General features: G+C 39.6%; 1 protein-coding gene across 1 annotated transcript in view; it reads left to right on the plus strand.

The window, feature by feature from the left end:
- The window catches only part of Ush2a (usherin), a 706,426-nt gene that overhangs the window by 190,264 nt on the left and 499,204 nt on the right, over positions 1–16,958 (plus strand). Inside the window, exons 16-19 of the mRNA XM_052737975.1 lie at positions 4,123–4,617; positions 5,594–5,854; positions 7,683–7,852; positions 13,282–13,426. Coding sequence (XP_052593935.1) covers positions 4,123–4,617; positions 5,594–5,854; positions 7,683–7,852; positions 13,282–13,426 — 1,071 coding nt within the window. The remainder of the gene's footprint in view (positions 1–4,122; positions 4,618–5,593; positions 5,855–7,682; positions 7,853–13,281; positions 13,427–16,958) is intronic.

The raw sequence follows: 16,958 nt of genomic DNA on the forward strand, positions 1-16,958 counted from the left end.
ACTAAGACATTTCCATAATCCTATTAAATAAAGTATTATTTCCTAAAACATTATTTTTCATTAAAAATGCCACATCTGGCATTTGTCGACAACCATCATAATTAATGATGTGAAAGTTATCTGCATGATGGCATTTGAACAGTGGGCACAATCAGTGAGCACGGTCAGAACTTTCCAGCATTCTAATAATACCCTGTGTTTATTGCTCCAGCCTCAGTGCCTGGGTAGCATGAATAACATGAAAAGGAAACACTATTTCTATTCAGCCGAACGAGCACAGATCTGTGGGTTAAACGAAGGCAGTTGGAATTATAGGAGGAGAATCGCTGAACTTTTCAAAGAAAATTAATAGTGTTGTCTTCCCAGCAGGTTTGATCCTTTAGTGGAGACCATTATAGAATTCCTCATTAGTACAGAAACTTCCCCGGCTAGCCTGGAGTCCTAAGGGATGCTCTTGGAGAGCATTTTCTTACCATCATCATCTACCTCTATATTATCATCTTTAAAGCTTTTGAATGACTTTTCTTTGGTAATAACACACCGTATTAGTTGACATTAAAACCAACAGCCAGACATGCTCATTAAGGGGGATCATTTGAAAGTTTCTGCATAAAGGTGGTAACTAAGTTATAGTATATTCACTGGCTCCCAAAATAAAATGTTAACTGGTAGACATCCCACATGCTGTGAGAAGTAGAAGAGTATGTGATTGAGTTAGCGCTTTGTTTTTTTATGATTTATTTATTTATTTGCTTCCATTTTTGAGAGGGGAGAGAGAATGTGTGTGTGTGTGTGTGTGTGTGTGTGTGTGTGTGTGTGTGTGTGTGTGGCATGTGCATATGTTTATATATGTATTTTATGTGTATAGATGGGTGCATGTGTGTGCATGTGCATATGGAGGCCCAGTATACACTCACTTGGTTTCTCAGCCAAACCCAGAGCTTATCAATATGTCAATCACTAGCCAGCTTACTCTGGGAAACTGCTATCTCCCAGAAGCAGTGGTATGAAGCTGGAATTACAGGCAACTGACATAACCTGGTATTTATATGAGTACTGGGGATTTGAATTCCAGTCCTCATGCTTGTTCAGCAAGAACTTAACCACTGAGCCATCTCTCCAGCCCTCAAGTTAGCACTTTAGACTTCTACTCACTCAGCACTTTGCAGCGACCCCCACCCCCACCCCACACCTGGCTTTCCAAAGGCCTCTGCTATATCATCAGTGAGAAGAACACAGTTATCAAAGACAACAGAATCCTTTATTTAGTGTTTCCTATTTAAGACCTTCTCAGTAAGTTTTGTATATACATACATATATTAATAGTGTTATCTTCCAATCAACGTATATTATATATATTGAAAACAAAGGAATACCAGACATAATAGAGAGATGGAACCTAAAAACTGAAAGTCATCATCCTTGCTGATGAAATACATATTCAACTCCAGGAACTGAGTAAGGGGTTGAAAATGCAGCTCAGTGATAACATGTTTGCCTAGTGTGCTTGAGGTCCTAGGTTTGAGCCACAGCAAAACAAAACAAAAATAAACCTAACTATGGGGTTGGAGAGGCAGTTCAGTGCTTAAGTGCATGTAATACATTTGCAGAAGGCCCGACCTGAGTTTGGTTCCCAGGATCTCTGCTGGTGGATCACAACCACTTATAACTACTCCTCCACTGTATCTAACGTCTTTGAACTTCCACAGTCAACTACCTTCATGTGCACATACCTAGACACATACACAGAAATACACATAATTAAAAATAAGAATAAACCTTATGAAGAGGAATTAACAGTTACCGTATTACTGATCCAGGTATGCCAATGATCATTGCGACATTATTCATCATGAACATGATATGGAATCACCATAGGTACCCATTGAAGGAAACACGGCTAAAGAAAATTAATGGATTCATTTTGCATGATGGAATATTATTTATCCATCAGGAAGAATAAAATTTTTCTTTACAATCTAGAGGGAGATGGATGGGAAGCTATCATAGTGAGTGGAATAAGCCTGACTAGATACAGGATTATCACACATGCTTCTCCCATATGTTGGATGCCGATATTTTGTAAAAGATATGGATATAGGAGGGGACTGTATCTGAGAAGAAAAACTAGAGCCAGAGTGAGGAGGTATGGACATGAGAGAGGAAAATGATGAAAGTAGAGTGTATCAATAGATGAAAGGATCACAAGAAAACCCATTATTTTATGCATGCTGATAAAAAGTCATATGGGAGGACACACCCATCCTCTTCAGGGACTCAGAGCAGAACACAGAGAAGTCGGTAGGCAGGTGTGACCTCATGGCAAAGTCCTTGTTTCCGATTTGCTATTGGTATAAACTGTTATTTCTCCTGCAGGATGATTGAGGGGATGGGGGGTTTTTCTATAGGGGGACCCCTTGGAGAACAAAACACGAACAGAAATCTACTTCTAAGTGTTCTTTGATGCAGTCAACACTTTACTCACAACATACTAGACAATAAGTTTTTTCACAGGAAACTGCAGCGTGGTTGTTTCTTATCAAGCAACACTGCTCTTACACATTCTCAGCCTTGGAGATAAGAGCACATATTTTGAAAATACAATGATCTGGCAAGTACTTGACCCTGGGGTGAATCTCCTCCTTGGCCCCCACCAGAAGCAGGTCCTCAGGGAGTTTTTCATTACAGAGCCTTGGTAAACTTCTTCCATTCAGCCCACCATGGCAGCACATTAGCAATGAAGTCTGGATCTCAGCCCTAGTGGACTCCTCTGAACAGGGGTGGTGATGTTTCTCTGTCTCTCTCATCCTTTACTTCTGTGGAGGATGCTGTACTCCTTGGTCAGCAGAGCACAAGGGATATTCATGCGACGGTTGTTTCCGTGAAGAAATTGCAGGGATGTGTCCCCAGAACAATGAAAGCACCTCCACTCGGGTCCTCACTTACATTGTTAAACCTACTACTCTCTCCCTCATCCCTCAACTGCCACGTTAAGTGGCATTTAAGGGAGGATAACTTCCCTCTGGCCTTTAGCAGAAGTTCCTCCTGAGGATACTGGCTTGTTGAAGTGTGGTGGACCAGTTTCATCCTTGACATCCCCATAACACTGATTTCAGGTGAAGCTGCTTTTTCTACAGCAGTCAGGTTCTTATGAACACTCCACCACATTCTGAGCTTTTCCCTCCTGCATCCAATATCTGACCCTTCCAGAGGCTTAAAGTTACCTTGCCCCAACCAAAAGCATGGGTGGTCCACTGGCTCTCATCACAGAGTCCTTTCCATTCAGAAATCCAAGAAACTCTGTGGATTAAAATTAGACTCCAGGTATCTATTACTCCTTAGGCATCTAGATATGCAGAAACCTTCAGTCTTGCTATAACAGAAACCTCCATGGACCCCCAAACAATCACACAAAGAAGCAGTCAGCAGCAGTCTGACATTTGTTTCATAGGTCTTCAATGTATTTGCTGTTGTCTCCATAGAGAATAGAGGATTTAGGCACATAGATAATCATGACCACTACCTATCTCTCATTTATCAGCCTCTGCTTTCTACCACCTTCTCCCTGACCTTTCTGTCATTTATGCATGGAGATTCTGCTCATCTCAAACTTCTCTTGTACAACCTCTCTGTGGTTGACAAATATCTCCAAGATTTGGCAAAATTCATTTATGGTTGTATGTCATTTTAATAGGTCAGGAAGGGTCCAGTCAAAGTATTAGGCAGGAGAAGGGTAGTTTCTTGGTGGCAGTTTGCAGAGGGCTGGACTTGTGTATCAGCTTTTGGCAAATAGACCAGTTGTACTGAAAGCAAATATGTGTTTCAGAGATTGCAAGGACTTCCTCTGGGTTCTTCTATAGGGGGACCCTGTGGAGAACAAAACACAGACAGAAATATACTTCTAAGTGATCTTTGATGCATTCAACACTTTACTCACAACATACTAGACAATAAAAGCAACTAGTAGTTGCCTGATTTCCCTCTTAAAAGCATCAAACACACCCTGATTCTAAAGAGTTGATCAGCATACTAAAGAGTTAAATAGCATGAGAATAAGGCCATTGGAAATGATTCCTTGGCAATTGTGAATTCTGACTATCTGGTTTTTCTTTTTTATTTCAGAAACTCAGTACTTCTTTGACACTAGCCTGTCACCACACACGTCATATTCATATTATATAGAGACCTCCAGTGTGCATGGTTCAACCAGGAGCATAGCTGTCATTTATAAGACGGAGCCAGAGGTCTCAGAAGGACACTTGAACTTGACTCATGTCATTCCTGCTGGCTCTGACTCTGTGACACTTACCTGGTCTGCACTCCCCAACCACTCTGGTCCTGTGGAGAAGTATGTTTTATCATGCACACCTATGGACAGCATTGAGCCCTGTGTCTCCTACGAAGGTCAGGAAACCTCAGCTACCATCTGGAATCTGGTTCCATTCAGCCACTACCGTTTTTCTGTCCAGGGGTGTACTAGTCGGGGCTGTTTACACAGCTTGCCCATTATAGTAACCACAGCCCAAGCACCTCCTCAAAGGCTGAGGCCACCTGCACTACGGAAAGTCAGTTCCTCAGAACTCCACATAGAATGGTCTCCACCGGGGAAACCAAATGGTAAGAATTTAAGGCCTTGGCTTCTCTTTCCTTTAGGAAACCAAGACAGTAGAAATGTAGCAAGATGGGCAACTCTCTTTGCTTATGTGAATGTAAGGCATATACCTGGGAAATGATTTCTGAAGATATAAAATGCTATTTCTACTGGACAGTAGAAGAGGATATTTCATCTAATTGAGGAACAAATTCCATTCAATTAAATTGCTCTTTAAAAGGCTAATATTATCTTTGCTCTTAATGGCATCTGCCACAACACAGATGATGTTCATAATTGGATGCTCACTTATAAAATGCATTATATTTGACTGAGTCACAAGTTAGGGCACCCATAAGCTGCAAATTTTCTCTTTTAAGCAAGAAAAAGATATAAAATAATACAAAAAATTGTATATAGGCTAGTTGATTCCATTAAGTTAATTTTTGTGTTCTTAAAATTGAACCTTGAGGTGCAGAGGCCAGACACACATTCCTAATTTTTTACTAATTTATATTATGTACATATCATGGCAAAACTTAGCATCAAACTTTTTGTTGCTTTTTAAAAACTTGATACAAATAGCTACACAATATTTATGCAGATCTGTCTTATGTCAAATATGTAATTAAATCCAGTGTATTCAAAATATGCAAACTGGAAGTGGAATATGCAGGTACCCTAAAAGTACTGGATATCCTTAGCAGAAATTATGAGTACCCATTCTGCAAGTGTTTCATTTCACCTATGGTAAATTATGGTTGTTTTGTATTTATACTTCTTTTGATTTGCTTTCTCCCAAAATAGCATGGCTTTCATGCTATTTTGTAATCAGTTTTGCTGCTTTCATATGCACCTGTCTTATAGATCACAAAATTTCTACACCTAGAAAAGAATCAATAGGTAATATAGTCAGAATACTGAAAAGCTGGCAGCCTTAAATGTCCAGTCCCTAAATAGCCCCATTGACTAGATCACTTCAATGTACTATCTCTTTTCTAGGTATAATTGTAAGATATGAATTATACATGAAGAGATGGCCATCTACTAAAGAAAGTCGCGTGTTTGGGAGCAGTGGTTGGCTCAGTCCTCACCCAGCTTCAAAGTCGCCCAACAAGAGTGAAAACACACTTCAGCCTCCCCAAATCAATGTGTCCATCTCTGGCTTGGAGCCACACACAGAGTATGCATTTAGGGTCTTAGCTGTGAATATGGCTGGCAGTGTGTCATCAGCCTGGGCCTCAGAAAGAACAGGAGAATCAGGTAAAAACCAAATTTTTTGACTTCTTACTTAAAAACCACTCAGTGAAAGTGCTATCTGGAAATTAAGATCAAAAAGACATTTGAGGTGAAAAGAGGACATGATTTAGCTATGAATTCATTTGCAGAGGAGAAAGCTTAACTCTAGCTCTAGTTTTGGGGTACAAGGGGTCCCTTCCCCCAAATAGCAGTTGATTTCCAGTGTTGGGTGGGTGGGCACTTAACCTAATCTTGCTTTGTGTTTTTCATTGTTTACCAACAGTGAAAGAGTTTTTAGTTTTACAATTAACTTTTTTCTCTTTTCAAAACAAATATTGAAGGGAATCAAGTTTACACAATGACGTAAACTAGTACATCAAAAGGTCTAACCCCAAATGTGTTTAGAAACAATCAGAATTAAAGTATGGGAAGAGAGCCAAAAGTTTAGTTTTCTCATGGTATCTTTATCAAGGTAACTGATTTATTCTTAATTTTCCACTTTATTCTTCACATAAAGTGGACTTTCAATTCCATGAGCATTGAAGAAAATAAGTATATTTTTGCTATGTGCTGAATCTAAAAATATTAAAAAACCCAAAACCTGCCCTAAATTTAACAGGTTGAAACTATGAAGGTTGAAGGTAGCTTTGAATGGATGTCCAAGAGCCTCATTGAGTGAATAAAATGTGTATTGTGTTGGACCATCTCTCAAAGACTACTTAACATCTTGGACAAACTAGAGGGCCATGAGAGCAGAAGTATTGAGTCATGGAGTTCTGGAAGGGGAAAACTAAGATCTGAAATGGGATATAACAGATGAAACAGCATCCATGTACCCTCATAATCTTGTGGATCACTGGGAAAGGAAAATGCAATGAGGCCCTTTGACAGCACACCTTTGGTAGTTCATTTAAATTCTATACGAAGATGTCAAGGATGGTGAGAGTAAAGTGTGTGGTATCTGTGTGCTGTGAACACTTCAGGAAGGACTGAGCAAAAACTGTGAGTTTCTTTGGGATCATTTAGTCAATTTTAGATGTACTTCTTAGTGGAATGATTTTTCCCAGCCTCATTGGTTCATCTCAGTGAAACATGGCTTTCCATGAGAAACTTAGTATGACATCCTGCATCTTATGCTTTGGGGACTATGACAAGTTCTGTTTCTGTCTTATTCAAATTTCTTATCAAATTATTCACTACCTATTTTCATGAAATAGAGAGGTTTCTATCAGAGTTTTCCTGTGTGTGTGTGTGTGTGTGTGTGTGTGTGTGTGTGTGTGTGTGTGAGAGAGAGAGAGAGAGAGAGAGAGAGAGAGAGAGAGAGAGAGAGAGAGAGAGGAGAAAGCACATTCTTGTGTGCATGCAGAGGAAACCATTAGGTGTCTCTTCTATCATTCTCCACCTCATTTCCCTGTGACAGGGTCTCTCACTGAACCTGTAGCTAGCTTGATGACTACCAATCCCCAGTGAGCTTCATATCTTTGCCTGACATGGCAATGGGGTTACAGATGTATTTGAGGTCATCCCCAGCTTTCTGCATACATACTAGGATCTGAACTCAGGTCCTCATGCTGTGTATCAATTGCTCTTACCCACTCAGCCATCTCTCCATCCTGTCAGTCTGAATTTTATTTTGTAAATGAAAAATGCCTTACCTGACAATATCAGGATAGTAAACATCCCTGTGGATGACAGTTTAAAGTGAATATGTAATATATATCTGTATATTTTTTTATTTCTGAAAATGAAAACACTTTACAAAGAATAGGGATTTGAAGAAACTAGAAGGGCTAAATCTGAAATCGTGTATGGATGACATTTTTGCGTTTGATGTTGTTTTTGTCTTTGTTAGCACCTGTGTTCATGTTCCCTCCTTCCGTTTCTCCACTCTCGTCACACTCTCTCAGTGTCTCCTGGGAGAAGCCAGCAGAACACTTTACAAGAGGAGATATTATAGGGTACAACATCAGCATGGTTTCTGTACAGTCCCCCCAACAAGATGTTCCAGTGATGTGCTCAAAGGTATTTTTTATTCTCAGCTCATTTCCTGTCTGAATTGAATTATGGCTTTATTTGATATTTTCTGAATTTACAGAATTCTGTGGAAGAATCTCTCTCCAAATGTGTTCATCAAATGGGCCATGTTCATTATCATAACATCACATGTTCAAGGTCTTGAACATGTCTATATATGCTTACCACTTATTTTTCTAATGTGCTGAACTAAAGTGGTTGTAATTTTATTTCATGAGACCTGCTGTTTCCACTTAGTCTTAAATATTTTCCAAGAAGTCCTTTCAACAACTATGTACTATGTAAGATAATCTGAAAATATTATTTGAACACATAATAGTGCATTTAACCAGTCCACAATCTGTCAGTATTTATATTGTATTCATTTGGATGTCAAAATGACATTGACAAGACCATCTCATATGCACGTTTTGTCTATGTCTTCATTTCCTTGGGAAAAGTCATGGAGAACCAAATTGATTACAATATAACAGAAATCATGGCAGTAGCGCTGAAAATGAAGCCCTGTTGATAAAGTGCTTGCCTAGCATGTGTTAGGCCTTGGGCTTGTTTCCCAGTACTACATAAAACTCGGCATGGTAGCACAGGTCTGTAATCCAACCACTCTAAAGGCAAAGGGAATAAGAGATGACGTTCAAAGTCACCCCAACTACCTAGTGAGTTTGAGGCTTGCTCAGGTTACATGAGACCTGTCTCAAATTTTCTATGTTGATATAATTCATATAAATGCTATTAATACAATAAATTTGTTCAAGGCTTTGGATGTATGTTCACATCTTGTCTTCTAGTAATATCTACTCCAGTGATGTGAATATAGAGTGTTAACAGTTACAATGCCTTACTGTGTCCAAGTTCTAGCTCATTGGATATGAAAGATTCTAGAAAATGAGAGGCTCTCATTCCCTCCAGTTCAGAGATGAAGTACTTTACCTTTCTAGCCTATTTTATAGACATAGTACTGTACCTGGATAGAGGCTATTGGTGTCAACTGCATGTGTTATCCTATATTCTTGCCTGCTCACTTTTATTTCTGAGGGACATAGTCTTTGATGAACACTAGCATGAGATAATAAGATATCTACACCTCTTGTCCAATCTGTGCACTTCCTGTTTCCTAGACTTCCCATACTCTGATCTTCTGATCTTGTTTCATGTCCATGACCAGAGTGGTCAAGTTCTGTCACACAATCCACATGTGTTTTCCCTTGAGATGCTTCTCTCCATGTATTGTAGCAGGAATCTTAGAAAGTCTTATTAATAAAATCAAATCTGTAGCCAGGTATTGGGGTGAAGCTGGAAGATCAGAGAACCAGAACAAGCCACAGCTACCTCACCTCGCCGGATCCTCAGCTGATTCTGTTTCCTCAGACTGGAGGCCTCTGAGTCCTCATGTGAATGGATCTCAGCTGAACTGCTGCTCAAAAGCCTGAATGCTTAACCAGCCAAAAGCTTAACCAGGCCAAATGCTTCTAGTTTCTGGTCCTCACCCCTTATGTATCTTTCTGACTTGTACCACCACTCCCTGGGATTAAAGGCGTGAGTCACCATGCTTGGCTGTATCCTTGAACACATGGATTTCTGCCTCTGGAATGAGAGGATTAAAGGCGTGTGCTACCACTGCCTATCCTAAGTATCTAGTGGCTTTTCTGTTCTCTGACTCCAGATAAGTTTATTAGGCACACAATATTTTGGGGAACACAATACCACCACAATGTATAGTGGGGAAACAAGTGCAATGCCTGAAGGTTGGTCCTCTGAGAATATTTGTCTTCACTGCTGTTTCTGAGAGCCACCATAGTGGGACCATGTAGCAGCAGCCACCTAGCCTATCCTTATAGCTACTTTCTAAGACAACCTTGGTGTTTGGCGCTGGTGTTCTCCTTTCTTTATGGTTTAGAGATAACTTCCAAGATCTGCATGACATTCTTTGGGCTGTCCTCAAGCCTTAGATTTCCATTTCTACCATAGGATGCATTTTGGTTGAGTCTATCTGACCTTAAGACTTGACATATCTGAAAAGGAATCCAGCCAATGAGAAGTAAGTCCAACTGTGTATTCATTTGATGTTCTGTTGGATGCTCTGGTGTGATGAGAGCCCAGTAGCTTGCTGAGAGACTTAAGCAAATAGTTTAGGGTGACTAGAATTCCTATCACTTTATGTGCCTTTGCTCTGCCTACTGTCTACCTTGTAGCTCTCTTTCCACAAATACATCACAATATTTTCCCACTATGATGTGTCCCAGAGCCATTGGATCTAGTAGGTTTAATGTCCCAAAAAGTTCATCAGTCAACAGCACAGCCTGAGCCTATGACTAAGCTACTTCCTGCTCTGGGACAAATCAAGTAGCAGAATTTTATATTGACATGCTGATCAGAACAGTACCCTTATGGAAGTTTCTTCACCAGACATTGAGCTTCTTACTGAAGGGTGCAAGATAAAATGCTTTTAAGGATGCAAGACATAGCTATTTTTCTTCTACTTTGGACTGGTTACATGTCCTAGATGTCACAGACAACTTGGCCTCCTAAAACCCCAGCTGATGCTCCAAATCCCTTAATCTTTTATAAAGTTAATCTCCTACTCTCTGGAACACACAGCTTACTGAGATCTCCATACACTTGTTTCCTGCTTATCTGATCCATTTAACATGATTTTATTGACACAGACAAACAATACTTTCAAGAAGGATTGTATAGTTTCTCTTAAATTGATGATGACCCTAAGATTATCTTTATTTACTATACAGATGACATTGGCAATAGCCATCTGATTGCACAGTCCTAAAAATTAATACTCTCTCTCTAAAGTTACCTTAATGATTAGTCCACCACTAATGTAAGTTTAAAAATTGTGCTGCTCTAGCAAAGTTGTAGGCTGCCGGGAGTCTACCTACCTGAACCCTCACTGTCAGCCATCTGGGGTGGTCCAGCTGCAGGATACCACATCAATACTTTGACAGTTCCCTCCTATGAATCTAATGCCTCACATGACTGTTGTAGTTCTGTTTTTCCAGAGAACACCAAACAAAGTAGAAGACTTGAGTACAGTGGGTGTACTCAGAAACAGCAGATAGTGTAAGGAAGTCTGTCACTATTGAGAGTAAGAAGCTAGGTTATGAAACCACTGTTAAAATGTCTCAACTGATATCCCAGACAGCTCTAGAACCAGAATCCTTTAAAGCTGCCACAACAGGGTAGAGACACCAGGTTTTTCAACCTCGGCACTATTTGTTTACAAACACCGCCTTCAAAATCACCATAAACTGAGTGGGTTACAATGGCATATATTGATTCTCTCAAGTACTAGAGTTCAGAAGACTTAAAACCAAGCTGCTGGGAGAGCCATACTCCTTCCATGTACCCTACAGGATGCCCTTACATGCTTCCTCCAGTTTCTGCCAGGTGCTTGGTGACACTCCTTGCATTGTGCCAACATATTTCTCATTTCAGCTTGGTCAGCTTGCTTTACCTCTACTCTCTCTGTCTGTGGGGGTTTTCATTCCTCCTAAAAGGGTACCAATTGTCATATGGAAGGCTAATCCTAAATGCTAGATGGATTAACTCATTTCCTCCACAAATAACTCATTTCAAAAGGTGAAATTCTCAAGTTCTGGGTAGACATGCATTTTGGGGAAGACCCTCTTTAAATCTCTGTGAATATATTTGCCTTTTTCTGAGCTGTTTTAGTGGACAGAACACACACACACACACACACACACACACACACACACACACACACACCATAGAAATTTATTTTTGGTCTAGACAAAGAGTCAATAATAAATTTATGATTCTCTATTGTCCTTTCCCATCCATCTGCATATGTGACTTTTTCAACTATCTCATGATTAAACAGCATCTAGTATAATAACATGCTTTTCAGTTTATACAAATTACTGTACAAATCTGCTGTGCTGTAGTTGCTTAGGTAAATTTATAAATAAGACTGGTGTTTGGTCTTTGATCCTTATGTTCCATATTTATCATTGTCGTTTTGGCTCACAGTTGTATTTTATCTATCCTCTTATTCTTAGGCTCATATAACTTTTGAGTCATTACCTAGATAATCATTCCCAGTATACTTTGTTGGACTCCTGTAGGGAAATTACCTAAGAAATATTTGAAATGTTGTTAAACTCTGTGAGCATCTGAACCTGTGTCTACTTGTGAAGTATTATTTTCTATGAATGTCAAACCTAAGAACCATGTCAGTAACTACATAGCCTCTTGACAGAATCAAGAATCATAATAAACATGAGCCACAGGGTTGCCACTGATGTAATTCAACAGACTTTTACTATATAACCTTTTTATAACTATAAATATCATACCTCAATGATAAAACATATAATATAGCAAACACATCAAGCAACACCATACTCATTTTTAACATTACCAAGTCTTCCATACTGTACATGGCTATGTGACCTATTTGTAGCCTTGGTGGTACAGTACCATTGATTTATATGGGCACTATCACGAACATTTGACTGCTTGTCTTATGACATTAAATAGCTATGGCATACCTAGGTAGGATAAGCATTTAGATCTTGTGATTGTAAAGAGCCACAATTACATATGCAATCTGGTCTGTGGTTGACCCAACCATCTGTGCATAGTCCAATGAGTGCATGTCAGTAGCCCTAAGAGAAAAATCATTTCATATTCATAGTTCTGTCTCTGTGACATTCCCCCCTAAATATAACTTACGTCTACCATCTAAGCAAGTTTTCATGGTTGCTTGTTATGGGTTCTAGTCATAATGATAGGATGAGTTTTCTCTGGCTGTTTAATTGCTTATGGTCTTCTTCCCAATCTCTTTTGCTCAAACCCTCCGCTTTCATTTGAAAATGTAAGATGGTGACTATATTTCAAGAAATGTAACTATCAATCTAATTTATGTGTTTATTTGGATAGGAAAGAAAGTGAGATTTGACCTAAGGGAATATTTACTCAGCATCCAGTCTTTTCCCCTTTACAACTGTGGATGTTTTAAGCAAATGATGGAATGATTTAGCACCATGCCATTGTCCTATGCTCTGCCATCAAGTAGCTTGTGGCATCACCACCCTGTGTTACTGTTGGCTTTGTTTGGACTTTTTCACGGTAACTGTGTCGATGTCGCCATCTTTATCTCTACCATTGGTGACAATAACCATACATCCATGCTGCTTTATGAGGCCATAACTCCGTTTTCTCATTTATCCACTCAGGAACTGCATTATTACCTCATAAAACAGTGTGATTGTACAATTATCAATTAAACCCCGGCTTGTTGAGACTTCTTTTTTGGAAATCTCTTTCCTTATAGGAGTTGGCAATAATTCTCTCTGCCTGAATTCATGGGATTTGTAATGCCAAGATTATAGACTGTGCATTGATTATTATCTGACTATTATTATTGTTTTGCCTTGAAGCTGTTGCATTCTGCTAAGTCCCAGGACCTGTCTTATGTCGTAAAGGGACTAAGGCCGTATAGGATCTATGCCTTTACTGTCTCCCTCTGCAATTCAGTGGGCTGTGTAACCAGTGCTTCAGGAGCAGGACAAACCCTAGCAGCAGGTGAGTACATTCCAATTGAATATAAAGAAATACATCCCTATTGAAAATAAATACCTACAGTACTCCTGCATTTTGGACTTCACATGTGTCTTTTCTGTCTTTTTTGTTTTTAAACAAAGCAAGACATGGAGCCAAGGGTTATGGACACATCAGAAAAGCCCCAAGTTAATATGGAATGAGAATGGCTCCTGTGCTCAGCTTCTACCTAGGTCCACAAAATGTCCTGGCATCTATGAGATGGATTTAGGAGGCATCCCATGAGGCCACAAGACATTTCTCCCCTCAATATGAACTTCTCTTTTGGGGTTGGAACTACCTACTCCTGTCACATGGGGATATCTAGCCAATTCTAAGTTGCCATGACACTATACATTTTTCATCTGTTGGAAAGGCGATTGATTATATATTATTTTATTTATGATTAATAAGACTCTCCTAAGTTTATACAATGTAACAGGAAAAATTGTTAAATCCTTGAATATGGTTTCTATCATTTTTGTTTGCTTTACTGCAAGCCAACGAGAGTTATACAAAACTGAATACATATATCACTACCATCTTCGCACTCCACTAACATCATTTAGAATATTTTCAATTCCCATTGTTTCTGTCAGCTCTTCTGCAAGGCTTAGTTCTCTTTATGGATGTATCTAAATGTACAGAGGTTAGGGGATTCCAACATGAATTAGAGGTATTGTACAAGCATATATTTAATCATCACCCTTCTATCTGTAGGTCTAATTCTATTGTTCCCATCTTCAGTTCTGGAACAACTAATTCGGTCCAAATTATGTCACATAATTACTTTTGCTTGTTACAATTTTCCATTGATGTGAAGGAAATCCCAATTCCATGACAATGTGGTTTATTATCTCAACGACTGAATTCTTCATGAATTTATGGTTAATCTATGTGTATTTCAGATGTGTGAGTACATTTGAGGAATATCAAGTGTATTAAATCATATGGCGACCCTACTTTTCCTATAAGCCAATTTCTTTTTATGAATTATTAGGATTCAAATGTACTAAATTTGAATAAGAGAGGCGAATTCTATCTGTTTTAGGCAAAAGCGGCACAAAATTTGAAAGGATAGTCAATATCACAGATTAACAAAAATAAGACAGAGATTGAGCCAAGCTAAAGTTTGGCCTCTGGTAAAGTGTGGGATAGAGAGGCTCAGCAGTGAGGCAGGTGGCAGCTCCTGCCCCCCAGGTGATAAGGCATTGCAACGTCATCCCGTGCTGTTGCATACCCAGTGTTGCCACATTCATCGTAACACCCCTTTGGGTTTGTCCAATCTGTACCTAATACCTTTAGTGATTGGGAAATGCTCATGTCTCAGACAAACCAGCATCACCAGACCCATCTTCGAAAAGGTGATTTCCATGTTTTTATTTTACCTATACTTATTTGTGTGTTTGTTGTGTGTGTGCACACATGTATAATCACACACATGCATAGTGCTTGAGTGGCGGTCAGAGGACAGCGTGCGAGTGTCAACTCGCTCCACCATGTGGGGTCTAGAGATTGAACTCAGGCCCTCAATTTTGGTGGCAAGCACCCTTAACTGCTGAGCCATCTCCCCAGCCCTGGAGAAGTGAGTTCTGAAGTGGACTGAAAATATCTACCTCTAGTTTCTATTTAACAGTCTTCTCTTAGAGGCTGTTGTTAGTAGAACCTGTCTCTCTCCTGACATCATTGTCCGTAGTATCTCTAATAACACTACATCTGCAAAAGTCTCGTCTCCTCCATGCCATAGTGCACCATCTGCATCTCCTGGAAGAAAGGGTTTGGTGCTGAGCAGGCATATTTTCTAAATATGTCAGCCCATGTTCCTATAGACACAGCAAATGAAAGGAACTGGAGTGAGTCATGCCTGACCTTGGGGACCAGATAGCTCCTGGAGTACAAGAAGGAACTGCCACTCTTGGCATCATTGATGACCTCCCCAATGGTCCTGTCTTGTGGGGTGAAGCAGTGTGTTCCCACCATATAGAAGGCAGCACACCCAGTGCCTTCAGCAGCTCCTTTTCAGTCACTAGTGAGGTAACCTTGGACTTCTCTGGCTCAGGAGTGACTGTGAAAAGGTAACTGGAGCCTCTGAATGGCCAACACATATTTGAAGAAGTGTTTAGCATCCCCATCCTTCTTCTTCCTTTTTTTTTCTGAGATCCAGAATTTGCTGAGATTTATTACATAGACCAGAGAAGCCCCACATTTGTGGCATTCTTCCTGCTTCCACAGAAAATGCAGGTGTGTGCCACTGTGTTTTGTTGTCCCCTGTAGCCATAAAGGAAGTGCAAATTAAAACTGTTTTGTGACTCTTTATTTTTTTCCCATCCCTCTACTTTTTTACTCCTGGGTTTCTTTGAGACAAGGTCTCTCTACATAGCTCGGGCAATCCTGGAACTCATTATGTAGTCCAGGCTGACCTTGAGCTTACAAATTTGCCTACCTCTACCTTCTCAGTCCTGGGATTAAAGGTATGTGCCACTGAGCTTGGCTCTTTCTATCTTTTTATCACAAAGAAATATAACCTAGAAATATCTCATAATCTCTAAAAGCTACATAGATTTCAGATGTGGGTGATAGTTAGCTTTTTATGCTTTGTTTTGCTTTATTTTATTATTTTTTCCAGATAGGATCTCATTATTTAGTTTGGACTGAACTCAAACTCATGATCCTCTTGCCTCAGCCTCCCAAGTCAAAATAAGAATTTATTCATATGCATTTTGTGGGATGAAGAGCAAGTATTTTCTTCTTAGTTATTATTTCTAATTTGCAAACATACTCAAATGGGAAAAAATGAACCAGAATGCAAGAGTTTGAGTTTGGGTTTTGCTACTTACAAGCTAGGTTTGTTATTTTTGCACAACAGTGATCAACCCCTGATATAATGACTAAAGACAGAAAGTGTATTCTGTCTCGGTGTCAGTGGGTTGAATCCATGTGTGTTCAGCCCCATGTAGGAGGACAGTCCATGATGGTAGTGGGAATGTGAGAAGGGAGATGCTATTCACATCATGGTAAACAGGAAGCAGAATGTAGGAGGGGCCAAGGCAACAGGTGTAACCTTCAAAGACACACCCCGTGTGATCTACTGCCTCTTACTTGGCTCCATTTCCTCAAGCTTCCAGAACCTTCAAAACAGCACTTATCAGCAGGGGCCTAAGACTTCAGCAAATGTGCCCATGGGGGACTTTTCATTTTAGAGTACTAGCTGTGAGACCCTTACATGATTTATATTATCTCTATTACTGAGCTTTGCAGTTTATACATAAGGATAACATATTTCACATGGTATTTCTATAGTTCAAAAGATAACATGTGTAAAACGTGTAAGGAAATATTCACCACAGCAAAATGTCCATAAAATTTTCTTCTTATTGCAATTGCCGTCTCATGAAACATGTTTGTTAGCCAATGTCAACACACACTGTGTCCAGCTGCAAGGGTTTACAGTGTTACCAGGGTCAAGAGATGCACCATCCAGCTTTAGACTCTTAGCATTCTAAAGCATTTACCTAAC

Source organism: Peromyscus californicus, unplaced genomic scaffold (assembly GCF_007827085.1).
Source record: "Peromyscus californicus insignis strain IS unplaced genomic scaffold, ASM782708v3 Scaffold_14__1_contigs__length_90479793_seg_2, whole genome shotgun sequence".
NCBI classification, from domain to species: domain Eukaryota; kingdom Metazoa; phylum Chordata; class Mammalia; order Rodentia; family Cricetidae; genus Peromyscus; species Peromyscus californicus.